Genomic DNA, 14,901 nt, shown 5'->3' with positions numbered 1-14,901 from the left:
AGGCAAGATACATCAGTAGGAGGAACACTGTAGTGTAGATGCTTACAAAGTTAGGGTGACATAAGCTGTTTTATGGCCATCTAACTCTAACCCTTTCTAACTTTTTTCCATTTATGTGGTGTCCCTCAACCTATGTCTTGTTAATAAATTAGTTTTATTTTGACTGTAAACCATTCAGTCTGAATGTGAGTCAACAGTGTGACACTGTTGCAAAAAAAAAAAAAAAAAGCGGGCATGATTCTGGGATGCATTGACAGGAGTGTTGAGAGCAGGATGTGAGAAGTTGTTCTTCCTCTCTGCTTGGCGCTCATTGGGCCTCAATTGGGGTACTGTGCCCAGGTCTGGGCACTGCATTTTGGGGGGCAGATGTAGAAAAATTGGTAAAGGTCCAGAGAGGAGCGGCGGGAATGATTAGAGGTCTGGAGAACATTAACCGTGGGGGAGGACTGAAGGAAATGGGCTTGTTTAGTTTGGAGGGGAGAAAACTTAGAGGGGACATGGTGGTAGTGGTTTTTGTGTGCCTAAAAGAAGGTTACACGGAGGAGGGAGAAAAATTGTTCTCCTTGGTCTCTGAGGACACGATAAGGAGCACTGGGCTTAAACTGCAGCAAGGGAGGTTTAGGTTGGACATTAGGAAAAACTTCCTGACTCTCAGGGTGGTTAAACACTGGAATGAACTATCTGGGGAGGATGTGGAGTCTCCATCGCTGGAGGTGTTTGGGAGCATGCTGGACGGACATCTATCAGGTATTGTCTGGATGGTGCCTGGTCCTGCTGTGAGGGCATGGGACTGGACTTGATGACCCCTTGAGGTCCCTTCCAGTTCTAGTGTTCAATGAATCTATGTATCTGCAGATAATGATCTAGTTAAACCAGCATCCAAGCTGTTCTGTGTTTTTGCTTCTTTGAAGGAATGAACAACCCTTATTTCTCTGAACAAGCTAAGAGAGGACTAGACATTGCAGACTATATGGTTTGAAGAAAATTTGGGACCAGAAATGTATTGGGGGTCACCTTCATCATAACAAGATGGGTGGAAACCAGAGGGAGGCTGTGGAGAGGCTGCTCAGGTCAGAGTTACTAAGCCAGGTATGACTGCACAGTGCACAGAAACTTGACATACATGCTTGCTGCTGACTGTGAGTGTCCCACAGTCAGCAACAAGGTGACAGTTGGGGAGGTACATTGGGGGGCACTGGCCATATGACTCCTGCCTGTGCCACCCCTAACAAGGGGGGTGGCATCCCTAGGAAAGGGTAGGAGCCAGGACAAGCCCTGCCCTCCATGTCTTTTCCTGCTCGTACTCCACCTCTTCCCCTACCCAAACTCCCGCCCCTGAGCTAACCCAGAAGACTAGCAGGGTGCCTGCCACCAGCAGAACAGGTCATAACCACCCCTGCACTGAATGACTGCAGTGGGAAGTGGTGCAGCCCAGCCTCAGCCCACTCTGCTCTCCCAGGCTGCATCTACACTATGAGATAACATCGATTTTATAAAAATCAATTGCTTAATGCTGAGTTTTATCCATTCAATTTTGAGCATCTTCACTTTCCTTTGTGCCCTCCACGAAATCAACTTACTGCTACCACACACAAGTAGCTTAAATCAAGTGCTGCAGCAGTGTATCATGGGAACCTCTCCCACAATTCCCTGAGCTCGGTAGCATTCTGGCCCCACAAACAGAGATAGGCATAGGACACTATCTAACAACATTTCCTTCCCCTCTTTCCACTGCTATGTTAAGTATATTTAAGTAGACACGGGTACTACACTGAAACTTGAATGAATCATTCACAATTACAGCTTAGGGTGGCTAAAATACCCAGACAACAGCCAGGTGTGGACCTGCCAAAAAAGACCCTCAGGGCAAGAATATTCCCCAATATAAGCCTTACTTCAAAAACTGTGGTAATTGTATAGCTAGTACATTTCCCTCACTGAAACATGTATGGCTCAGGCAGCTAAAAGACCCCTGGCTACAGCCAGCACCCAAAAATCGTGACATTTGACAGCCCTGAAAACCATGTCCACCCAGGAAGACCCACCATTTCCCCTATGAGCAGTGTGCCTAGGCCTTCTTTTGGGCATGGATATGGATTTAGGCTTCCTGGGACAGAGGACTCTAAGTAGACCCAGGTGCCACTCTGAAACTCAAATCACTCATCAGTAACAGGTTGGGGTGGCTAACAGACAGCAGATTTTTGACAGCCACGAAAACTGTGACCGCCCATGGGGACCCTTTCATTATGTAGGAACTTGAATCTGGATTTAGACCTCCTGCAAAAGAAGACCCTTTTGTTTAAGTAGATATGGTTGCTACACTGAAACTCGAATAAATCAATGAAACAGTAATGAGTCAGGGCCGATAAAAGACCCCCAAATAAAGCCAGCTCCTTTGGCCTTTGATAAAGCCCATATAAAAAATTTGGTCCCAGAGGACAGCCACTTTAGTGACGAAGTATTTTCTTTCATTGACCTAAAATCATGTCTGCCGAGGGAGACATCCCTGGGCAGATAAAAGATCCCTGACTATAGCCAGCCCCAAAAATCATGGCTGCTGAGGGAGCTATCCCCCAGGCAGCTAAAAGACCTGCTGGCTACAGCCAGCCCCAAAAATCATGACTGCTGAGGGAGACTTCCTACGGCTGCTGAAAAGAACCCAGACTACAGCCAGCCCCCAAAAATCATGACCACCAAGGGAGATGTCACCCAGGCAGCTAAAAGACCCCCAGCTACAGCCAGCCCTAAAATTCATGAGCACTGAGGGAGACTTCCCACAGCCACCTAGAAGAACCCAGACTACAGCCAGCCCCTGAAAATTGTGACTGCTGAGGGAGATGGCTCCCTGGCAGCTAAAAGACCCCCGGCTACAGTCAGCCCCTGAAAATCATGACCTTCACCATGTGCAAGCTGCCTGGCACCTTGCACAGCACATCCTTTTATTGGTTCAGGGTTAAGCCACATCATGCAGCTGAGCATGGGAATTTTCTAAAGGGTGTGGTGTCTCCAGGGGTCAGGACAAAATGTAAAGCATCTGAAAAGAGCTTCTTGTCCAAGCATGACTAGCTGCCACATGATGTGGGTGAGGGAAAGTTCCAGAATGTGTGGTGCCTCTCGGGGACAGAATGGAGAGGATGTGGTGGGGGCAGGGGGGCAGGACAACATATAAATGGCTGAAAAGAAGTTTCTCGTACTATCACACAAGCAGGACCCCCACCCACAGACTAGCTGACACATGTTGCGGCGGGGGTTGGGGAGGCAGCGGCTGGCACCCGGCAGTGAAGAAATAAAAACAGCTAGCAGGGGTATACACAGAACCACAGACCCCACAGCCGTGCTACTACGCAAGAAAAGAAAGAAGATTTTTCAGCCTCTCATGACCCTACAGCCATGGGCTTCCAGGTACTGAACTGTAACAGTCTTCCTGCTGCCCAACTCCTCTGCACCTAATCAGGGGCCAAATCAGTAAGAGGTTATTGAGTTTTTTAGTTTGCTTCTTGTGTGTGGTCCTGACTGATTTTTGGTGGGTCACTGGCTTCCAACCTCAAAAAAGGCTCCTTACCCCTGCACTATGGAATTTTGAGGTGCTGACTCAACTTGATATGTGAAGCTGAAGATCCCATTAGAAATCTGTTACCCTAATCAGCTTTGAGCTAGAAAAAGCCAAAGTCATCTATCCCACAGAGCAACATTGATTATTTAGTTACAGTAAAGATAAAGGGGAATGAGTAATAAGTTACAGGTTACAAAGAACTGTACTGTTAAATTAAGTATACCTATTTTGTTTTAAAAATACTTACTTGTAGCAGTTACCCTCAATTGGAAATGCTCTGCAGTTGTTACAAGGGAGTCCCAGGTGTCTATCAAGTCTCACCTTCTCTGCTGCAGTCACAAGTTGAGTGGAGTTCCTGAATTCTTCTAAAATGAGCTTAAATGGTGCAAATTCTTCTCTACAGAAGGGGCACTTAACCATGGAGTCACGCTGTAATTCACCCTGATGATCAGCCCAGATCTTCATACATGTGATATGAACATTGTTTCCACAGCTGTACCTACAGAAGTAAGACTATAATTACAGGTTGAACCTCTCTAGTTTGGCACCCTCTAGACCTAGTGTCAAACCAGAGAATTTGCCAAACTACAGGAGGTCAATATTGTCTAGCAGCATTACCAGCACTTCCACTGTTTACTGGGCTTCTAGAAGGCATTTACCGATAAATTAGAGCTAAATTATAGCATAAAACACTGAGAGCCAAGACTGGTGGCTGTAAAGAAACTTTGCAGGACCACAGGAAACTTGGCCATTCAAGATTTTAGTCCAGCTAACTAAAATCATGCTGGACCATGAATGATGACAGACAAGAGAGTGTTGGGCTAAAGAAGTTCTAGCTGTACAATACGACACAATCTTACATTGACCTATTTTAGGTCAACTTAAAGCTGCCACATTAATTACGGTGGTGGCCGATGCCCACACTACCTGCTGTAATGCATGTCCTCACCAGCAGCACGTCACCAACTGAAGAGGGGCAGTATTACAGCACTGCAGAGCCACAGATATCTGCTTTGTCTCTGCCGGTATCTGCCTCTACCAATGTAAATGCAGATAGCTGTGGCTCGTTTTTGCACATATGGATGCAAATACAAATTTTGTATCTACAATCCTGCACATTTGCAGATATTGGCTTTATAGCCTCATCTGCAGATGTGTATGTGAATATCTACGGTTCATTTTTTGTGGATGAAGAGGGCTCTAGGTAATATAGGAGATTGAGAGACAGGACTCTAAGGTCCACAGAGCTCCCCATTTGAAGCCCAACTGTTGCCTAGGATGTCTCGCTTCCAAGCACAGTGCTGAGGGGCCAGCAACTGGGGGCTTCTCACCTCCATGCTCCCATCCAGGAAAGGTGGGGCAGCTACCACAGACTTCCTTGCCTCTCATGAGAGCTGTGCTGAGAGGCTAATCATCTGCTTCTGGCAGGGAGCCAGGACGATGGTGGAAAACAAATGGCAAGTCCAAGGTATTTTGTGCCATTCTTCATACCATTTTCCCAAAAGTTTGCCCCTGCCTCACGCCACTGCAGGTTGGTAACATGGATCCTGAACAGCTTAGATTCGTTGCAGTGTGTTATGGCCACTTTCCAAAGTGTTGTGCAGTATTTTATTAGACAAAGCCAGTGGGAGGATGAGAGGGATGCAGACAATGATATTGAAGAACTGAAAAAGAGAAATGCAAAGCTGCTGGCTGCCCTGGATGCATTGCTTGCAATGGTGTGCCAGCTCAGGAGATGTGAAAACAGTACATACTGGTGGGCCTGCATCATTTTGGAGGTGTGGAACGATCAGCAGTGGCTGCAGAATTTCTGCATGCACAAGGCCACTCTCATGGAACTTTGTTATTTACTAACCTAAGCCCTGAAGCGCAGCAATACCAAAACGAGACCTGCTGTGACAACTCACAAGAGAGTGACAGTTGCTCTGTGGAAGTGTGCAACAGCTATCTGTCAGTGGGAAATCAGTTTGGGGTGGGCAGATCTACAGTGGGGGCTGCACTGATACAGGTAGCCAAGGCAATCAGTGCCCCGCTGCTGTGGAAGACTGTGACACTGGGAAAAGTGGCTATAGTGGACAGCTTTGCTGCCATGGGGTTTCTTAACTGCGGTGGGGTGGCGGATGGAACGCACATCCCCAACCTGCCCGGATCACCTGGCCTCAGAGTATATAGAGCACAAGGGATACTCCTCCATGGTGTGGCAGGCATTGATGGATCACAAAGGGTGTTTCAACAACATCTAAGGGGGATGGTCAGGATAGGTACACAATGTGTGCCTCTTTAAAAATTCAGGTCTGTACAGAAAGCTCCAGGATGGACCTTTCTTCCCAGATCAGAAAAGCAAGATTAGCAATGTGAGGATGTCCATAGTGATTCTAGGTGACCCTGCGCTCCCTTGGCTCATGAAGTCATGCACAGGCAAGCTGGACTGCAGCCAGAAGCACTTCAACTAGAGATTGAGCAAGTGCAGAATAGTGGTAGAATGTGCTCTTTGGCCATTTAAAAGCCAGATTCAGGTGCCTTTTGACCTGTGTGGACTTTTGTAAAACCAACATCCTCACCGTGGTTGCAGCATGCTGTATTCTCCATAACATTTGTGAATCAAAGGGGGGAAATTTAATGCCAGCCTGGGTTGCAGAGGCATATGCCCTAGGCTGTGCTTATGAACAGCTGAACACAAGGGCACTGAACAATGTACATGCAAAAGCGATGACAAACAGGGAGGCTTTGAAAGAACAACTTTATGAATGAGCAGACAGCCACATGAATCTGCAACATTTGTACCAACCCCACAATGATGTGTGCTTGACCTTTATGAAAGCACCTCCAAGTGCATCCCCCCCGCATGTGAACGAATGAATAACACTATGGTTTTCATGAAAAACATTCTTTTTATTGGGTGGGTGGGGAGCATTAAGGGGTAGGAAAAAGAAGGAAATCCTGGCATCATGTGTGGTGGAATGTGAGACTTTTGCAGTGGGGGAGGCCATGTTGGTGGAGCATGAGACTGTCCTTGCCCCCCCGTGTTCACGGACCCTGACTGGGGGTGGGGGTTAAGACATACCAAGACAGGCTGGGCAACAGTGTATAGAGGCCACATAATTATTTCTATGGTGGGTGTTCCTCTGTAACTCCAGCATGGAACACAGGATGTCAACTTGCTTGCTGACAGTCATCAGGAGCTCTGCCAAGTCCTTGTTTCTGCACTGGAGAATGGTTTGTTGCCACTGCTGGGTCCATGTTCTGTCAGCAGTGGCTTTGGCTCACTCCTTCTCTGCCTTCACAAGCTATTGCAAGATGATGTCCTGTTTGGACTTCTCTTTCTTTTGTTTTTGCCTCATAGCAGCAACCTTGTCTCCCCCACTCACGCTGCCTGTTGAAGATACAATTTTTAATGTGGTACAAAGTGCTTATCCATAAAATGAATGAATCTCCATATGACAGTCACTGCAACTTTTGTTTTCCAAGGCCACTTTTGGCTTCTTAAGGTTGACAGTGAATCAGCCTCTGCAGAACAGAAGCTATTGTTTATCCAGATCATTTCACTGTGGACATGGTAAGATCTTGCCAGCTTAAGGGTGGTGGGGAAGGGTAGGGTTGAAACAAAGCCCTGTAAAATATAAAGCACAGAAAGAAAATTGCAGTGGCTCAAGGGGAGGTGTTCATCCCTGTAAACTGAAAAACACAGAAAAATATTTCCTTGGTGGCTCTTGGTGGGCTGAGGTGGCAGTGTGGAAGCGGGGAGAAGGTTAGCCCTGTAAACTGTAAAGCATAAAAAAAAAACCTATCTTGGAGGAGCCTCATAATCCCTGGGTAGGGAAAAAGCCATTTAAAACAGGGAAATCCCACGCTAGACATGCCAGGAGCAAGGTCTGCACATCCCAGCAGTCACATGGTGGGGTGAGTATTGGAGCCTGCTGGCCACATGGTGGGCTAGGAGGTAGGGGTCAGCCCTGTAAACTGTAAAGGACAGGAACAAAATTTCTCACAGATCTGAATAAATCCCATACAGAGAAACAGCCAGCAGTGTGATGGGAGGGGAAAGAGCCAGGACAGCCCACAGAGGATGAAGGAGAGCCCGCCAGCCATATGGTGTGACAGGGCAGTCCTGGGAAATTTTACATGTCCAGGGATTAGTGTGATAATGTTAAGGGGACAAACTCTAACGACACCTCCCATGCTGCTTCTAAGTTGCAGAAAGAGACAGCAGCCTTCCAAGAATAGCAGACAGTGAAAAAAAATATGCTCATAGTGTGTGAGCACAGGGCTGGATACTATGCCAGAATGCTGCGTGGTGCCATGATACCAGATTATTTACTGGTTGCCTGGCATGACAAGCTGTACTAAATCAGACCTCCCTAAAAACCTCATGCAAAAAATAAGAGTACCTGGCTGAGACCTTTTTGGTAGTCTCCAAAAAGGATAAGCTCTCCATCCCTAAAAATATCAACAAGCTGTTCTAAGGGGCATAAATCCACTGCACCTGACCTGCAGCCTGCTTGTAGCAGTTTAAAAAATGTGCTCAAGAGAAGTAAACCTATACTCCAATGCAGCTGCAACCCTCCTGTAGCATTCTAAAACAATATGCTCACCAGAAGAGCCCAAAAAAGTATTGCTGAACCCCAGAACATCAAGTGTTTATGAGAGGACTTGCTCCAGGATGACTGAGCTCCTGGCTGGCACAATCAGCTTCCTTGAGTGCCTGATGACTGTCAGCATCCTCCTCTTCATCTGCCTCCACCTCCTGTTCTCTCTCTTGACTCTCACTGTAGACCTGAGGAAAGTCTCCTAGCCTCAGGGAGCATGGAGCTGCTCATAGTAGAGACATGTCTTGGGAGGTGACTCAGATCACCTGTTGGCTTCTTGCATATTGTGATAATTCTGATGAAGCTCCTTTATTTTGAGTTGGCATTGCTGGGCATCCCCAGCATACCATTTATCAACCATGTCCTGTGAAATCTCTTCATAAACGTCCGCATTTTGTTTTCTGACTCACAGTTTGCTCAGCACTGATTCTTCTTCCCATGCAGAAATGAGATCAAGGATCTCATTATGGCTCCATGCTGGAGCTCTTTTGCGACCCTGAGAATCCAAATCAGAAGAATGCTAAGTAGTCCTGATGGCTAGATGCAATGCAATGGATGGCTCCTGAGGTGCACTCCATACTATCCACGCTGGTCAGAAAGAAAATGAATTCAAATTCCTGAGCTTCCTATTACCTACTTCCTGTGCACCTGGAGAGTAATAGAGGTGACAGCACAGGTGTCCGTTTTGGGTGGGGCATTATGGTATACCTGTGTGCCTTCTCTGGAGGGCAATAAAATTGATTTAAAGTAATGCTGTTTCCACACTAGCATTAATTCGATATTTTAAATTCAAACTTGGCATTACGCAACAGTAATAGGACAGGGTTTCTGGGCACAGCTAGAGAAATCAATCCAGGGTAACGATGCTAAAAATCTGGGCCACTTACAGCCCCAGGCTGGGATTTCCTTCTTACTAAAACAAATTCAACCAGCCACATCACATCTCTGCCAGCCCCACTGGCCAGCCAGAAGCCACAAAGGCAAACCCACAGACTTCTCAGCTGCTATACTAGCCCAGACCACCAACCCACCAATTCAGGAGAGAGGTGCTTAAGCCTGTTTCACCCAACACCCCACAGATTCTTCCAGACCCCAGTCAATATGTACTTGGATCTTACCCCAAATGACATGCTTACCAATTCTTTAGATCTAAAATCTAAAGATTTATTAACAAGCAAAAAGAAAGAACAGGGTTAGAAAGAAGAATTGTTAAAGCAATACTCTACATACATCAACTGCAACTATTGATGCAGGCCAACAATGTTATTTGCTGATGGTTGGAAGTCTTTGTAAGCATCCTTTTGAGGGATGGACCCCCAGTCGAGACAGGCGTAACTCAGGAGGACTGAAGAACAAAGGAAGTACCTGCCAGGTCCCATCTTATAGTTTTTTCATATGTGGAGGGAAAATTCCATTTTACTCCATAGGACTTGGCCACCCAACTGACCCGAGGGGTCTCTGTGCTGAGTTTCCATTCATTGCAGTCCCAGTGGGAAAACTCCTCCAATCACAAAATGGGCCGTCTGAGCCTTTGCTCAGTCTGTTGTCCTGGCTAGGGTGGAGCCCCACCTCCCTTTGTGAACCTCAGCACTACAACATTTCTCATGCAGGTGCAGAGCTAAAAATGTATAACGTTACATACAAGCATGATATAGACTTATAAGCCATGTACATAAATTCAGTGCATCATTAGCTTTAATTAGATACCTCAGACGACCCCACCCTCAGCATAATATTTGGTGCCAACCAGTACAATGGACATATAAAATGGTTTCCCTATCCTAATCCTTTCATGTCACAGCCACATCAGAGGGTCGATGCAAGAATGTCGACCTTAGCACCCCTTAAAGTCGACATAATGGTATTTGCAGTGAAGATAGTCACATTGTAAAAATTGAGGTAAGTGCTTTAAAATCAACTTTATGCTGCAGTGCAGACATAGCCTTACTAAGTTTCAACCATGAGAACAAACTGGAAACTGTATCTAACCTGCAGTAAGTGATGGGTAACATTTTCTTTAGCAGCTCTTCCTGGCAAATAGGACAGACATCCTCTGCATCTATTTCCTTCTGATTAATGTATCCATCATCCTCCTTCTGTACTGTTTTGGTGGAAGGAGTGTTTGCTCTTGGTGGCAGTAAGTGTTCTTGATGTAATTGCTTTAGTATATCACTGATTTCTCTTTCGAGAAGACCCAGCTGAAAAGCATCTATAGAAAAAACTCAAATTAAACCTTTTTGGCAAAAATTTAATATTTAGTAATACTAAGCTGTCATACCTGTCAGGCTAAATCATTTGCAGTGAACCATCTATGTCAACGCATCTAATGCCAGAAACACTAACTCTTCATTTCTCATTTGCAATTCCAATTTGTTTAAGTTCACGTCTAAAAGTGATCTTTATGGCAGAAATGGTTCAAAAGCTTTTCTGTAAACCTCAAGCCAGGTTTTCTGAAAAAGCACCACAATATGATGGTGTGCATGTCCACACACATACACTCAAGAGTGCACGTCTGTCTGTCTGCTCTAAGTCTGATCAAGAACTCCTCTTAAACCGTAAGAGCTACGACCATGAAATTTCCCATGAAGCTTCCTCTTACCCTAACTTAAACCAAGGTCAGGGTTTGGCTGTGCCTGGAAAGTGGGACAGGATGGATATCGCATGGCTTTAAGACCATGGAAAGAAAGGGGCACCAAGAGGAGGGACAAAATATATCAGACCTCCACTGGGGGCAGTGACCACAAGGAACAGCGATTCTTCTGAGTGACCACAGGGGCAGCCACAGCAGGAACACTGTGGCCACATGGAGACACGGGTCTCCATCCTGCCGGTTTCTGGATAGGTAAGTGCCCCCAGCCCCAGTGCTCCACCCTTCCACCCGTAACCTGTCCCCTTGGAACTATCCCCCACCCTTCAGACATGAAGAGCCAGGAATCTGGATCTGTCCCCTCAGAACTATTTCCCCTTCCCTGCCTCCATTCTGGGGCCATGAACGCTGTCCTCTCCCTCTGACTTCTAACTGCAACAAGTCAGCCCCCCAGCTCATTCTCAGTATGTGTGGCACAAACATGGCTAGAAAAGGAGCTGTACTTTCTATAATGAGTCTAGTTTGAGTGCGGTACAGACTCTATCCAAGTGCAATACGAGTTATAAGTTTGCCAAATAAATGAAGTCCTTGCATCTGAAAATGATTTAAGATAATCTGAGTGGGAACAGTGCTTTATTAAATTACATGATAACTTTCTAAGGCCCAGGAAGTGTTGCAAATAACTATATTTTGCCTTAAGTACTCCACAGTTGTTTCTTTAGCTGCAGTTGCAATCTGATAAAAACGTATCATATTTCAGAATCCTGACAATGCCCTACACATTAAAATGCTGATATGCTACGTAAGAGAAAAGCCAGAGAACTCTGCCTTTGTGCCTTTAAACTCTGTATGCAAGATAAAACAAGCAAGCAAACAAAAAGGATTATACTTACATTCATGGTTTCTTGGGATTTTGAATTTTTTCAACAATATCCTAACAACAACAATAAGATGACCATCAGCTGATGATTGTGAAAGTCAATTAAAGCTAACTACTGGCTATTCCTTTCAATTTTACATTTCAAGGACAACAGTTATCTTTAAAGTTTTACATGTCAAAGAGAAAATATTAAGATAAACTGTTAGAATAAAAGTTTACACTATATGTTCTTATCAAAATTGGGGCCTCTGCGCAAACCTGTTCCAATGCTGAGAAACTACTAATTATTTCTGGTTTTTCTCCATTTATTTCATCATCATCATCATCATCATCAACTGTGGGCTCAGTTCCCATTGGTTTCTGATGCCTCTCCCACTACTTCCTTCCATCCATTTATTTGCTATTTTCCAATCCATGACTGTACTTTAGCTATTACCTCAGATATATTTGGTTTCCTTAAGAGTCTCTTATGAGGGACTTTTTTCAAAATCCAAATTAAAATCATGTCCACTTGTTCTCTGTCACCCACTATTTTGTTTACATAGGCGAAGAATTCTATTGGATTGGAAATACATGATTGTGTACATCTAACTTATCAAACACTGTAACAGCATTTAGGGCAGGGAATAGTAATGAGGTGCTACAACGCATACACAGCACTTCATTAAGCTGTTTCTCACCACGGCAACTTCAAAGTTAGCAACTTTGAAGCACAGGTAAGGTGTGTAGCTGCAGGCACTTCGAAGTACCCACACAAGTTCGAAGTGCCCATACTTCCTTGAAGCGAGTAAGGGTACTTCAAAATCCCGGTGGCTACACGGCTTGCCAGCACTTCTAAGTTGCTAACTTCAAAGTTGCCGCAGCAACAATTAGCCTAATCAGGTGCTGCATAAGCATTCCAGCACATCATTACTAGTGCCTGCTCAGGCTGATTACGATGCCCCCTTCAAAGAAGGGGGCTAGTGTAGACACAGCCTTACAGAAACAATTTCATACTTTAAGGGCCTGCTCAAGGGAACAGTTAATTCTAGAGCAAAGAAGAGAAACTTGTTGATGGAGTCTTATGTGACAACCAAGAGTTGATTCAAAAAGAAAAGTTAACTATTAAATAGTAACAACACCCTGTGGGAAAGGAGGAAAGATGCTACCAAAACATACCATTCTGACACTAACCTTGAGAAAAGAAGGGTTAAGTAAAATGAGATACTTTTAGTCAAAAAGGCCTTGAAGTTGCAAGTAGAATTCATGGAGATGGCATAAATGCTGCTTAAAAATCTCAGAAGGCATGTGCACTGCAGATCAAAGAAGGAACCAACCATTTCATGAGTGAACTAATACGGCAAAACCGCAAGGCTTGAAAGGCCAGTTGAGCTAAACGAAATTTCTCCTTTGACTTTGGAAATATGATCAGGCTCATAAAAAGTGTAAATTACAGCAGATAAAAAGTAAAAGAGAAATTGGAAGGCCAAACTGATTTCAAAAAAGCAAATGTCCAAAGGTGTTGATACTACTGAGAAATTCTTTTTGTATATTGGAAGCCTCTGATAAAATCTGTACATCTGCTGAATCATCAGGGCCTAAAGGGAGAAATTAAAGAAGATCGCTGACTGGAATCTAAATAATTTCCTTACATTAGTCTTCACCAAGGAGGATGTGGACAGAGGTACCTAGCCTAGCCCTGCTCTCTTCCGTAGCAAAGATGAAGTACAAAGATTGGGGCTGGGCTAGAGCCTATGATAAATTGGAAAGCAGACGCTTCTTTACAGCAGCCAGGAACAGTCTGTCCCCCATCATTTCAGGGTGACCTTTGTTTTGTCATTGACCCGGCAAAGTCAGACGCCCTGCTCTGTAGTAAGGCCACAGAACTGCGGCTTTCCCTGCGCCAGCTTCGCCACCGTCCCTCGGTTCTGCCCTTGTAAGAGGCGGTGTGAATGGGGAACGGGGTTTGTTAGCCATTCCGCCACCTCCGTCTCGGGTTCCTTCCCTGCTCCTACGTGCACACCCCGGCGCTCAGGGGGCTGCCAACTTTCAGCAACCCCTGTTCTGAACCAGCGCCTGCTTGTGCGCAGGGGGCCAAGGGAGGCGCCTTTACCAGCAGATGTGGCGACACAGGTCCCTCTCCCTCAGGAAGGTGGCGCAGGTGCAGGAGTGCGGCTGCCCCAGGAAGACCTGGGGAAAGAGGACAGGAGCGTCGGTGGCGGCGCAGCCGAGCTGGGGCCGCGGGGAGGGAAGGCCCTTGCGGCTCCCTTGGCTGACCCAGCCTCCCGGCTCGGCGTCACCCAGCGCCCCGTACCCGCTGCGCCGCGCCCCCGTCCTCCTGCAGCACGAAGCCGGTGGGGCCCAGCTCGCGCACGAGGCGCATGGTGCTGCCCAGCGCCTGGTCCTGCTGCCAGCTCAGCCGGGTGCTCGCGGCCCGCCGCCGCCTCATTGCGGGCTTGGGCCTGGGAAGCGGCACCAGCCGCCTCAGGACCTTCGCCGTTAACGCCGGTCCCCATGGAAACAGCGCGCGCCCGTAGGGGGCGGAGCTGTCTGGGCGCCGCCGCGCGCGGCCTCTGGCTCCGCAGCAGTTTCAGCGTCCTGTGGTCGGGCCCGGCCACGAGCCCTTCGGGCCCCCGAGCGTTAGGGCTGCGACGTTCCCGGTGGTGGTCTGGAGTTCGAGTTACCTGCCTGGGCCGGGTCAGACCCCTGGGGGCAGAGGGGGCCGGCTCAGGCCGTGCCCCGGTCAGGCCCTGCGGGGAGCGGGCCCTGGGAGGGGGAGGCCGGATCAGAGGCAGGGACCGTGTGTTAAAATCTCGCCTAGGGGAGCCAAGGCGGCTGCGGTGCAGCGGAAGGAGGCGCGGTACTGGAGAACGGGTCCACCCCAGGCTCTCCCAGGCCGGGCCCGGCTCCCGCTGCTGGGTACAGTGACCGACCGCACGACAGCACCGCACCAGGCACGCTCGGCCTTGGCCCGTCCCGATGGGCAGCGGTTAGGCCAAGCCAGAGCAGCGCGTGGAAGTTCCGTCCCGCCCCACCCTTCTGCCAGGGATTTTCCATTCTTTGGTTTTCCTCTCATTTTGTGTTATTTGGCTATGCTGAAAGTCCCATCCTTCCTCCTAGGAGTTCCCACTGACTGCACCACTCTGCAGCCTCCCTCACAATAGGCGTAGGTTCAGGGAACATCTGGGAGGGGTTTGGAGCAGTGTTCCCTCTACTTTTTCCCATCGAGGCAGAATAAATTTTGTCATGTGCACTAAGGCATGTGTGGACATGCACCACCAATAGAAACACATGCTGCCTGCTCCGGAGGGCTTTG

The 14,901-nt window shown here is 47.1% G+C and overlaps 1 protein-coding gene across 1 annotated transcript in view; it reads right to left on the bottom strand.

The window, feature by feature from the left end:
* ZSWIM2 (zinc finger SWIM-type containing 2) overlaps positions 1-14,101 on the bottom strand; it is a 60,518-nt gene extending 46,417 nt beyond the window's left edge. The window contains 6 exon segments of the mRNA XM_075001647.1: positions 3,801-4,052; positions 10,129-10,348; positions 11,620-11,660; positions 13,699-13,775; positions 13,900-14,065; positions 14,067-14,101. Of these exon segments, the coding sequence (XP_074857748.1) occupies positions 3,801-4,052; positions 10,129-10,348; positions 11,620-11,660; positions 13,699-13,775; positions 13,900-14,065; positions 14,067-14,101 (791 nt within the window).
* Positions 14,102-14,901: the final 800 nt, after the last annotated feature.

This window comes from Carettochelys insculpta, chromosome 8 (genome assembly GCF_033958435.1).
Source record: "Carettochelys insculpta isolate YL-2023 chromosome 8, ASM3395843v1, whole genome shotgun sequence".
NCBI classification, from domain to species: domain Eukaryota; kingdom Metazoa; phylum Chordata; order Testudines; family Carettochelyidae; genus Carettochelys; species Carettochelys insculpta.
This window is presented reverse-complemented; position numbering and strand designations above follow the sequence as displayed.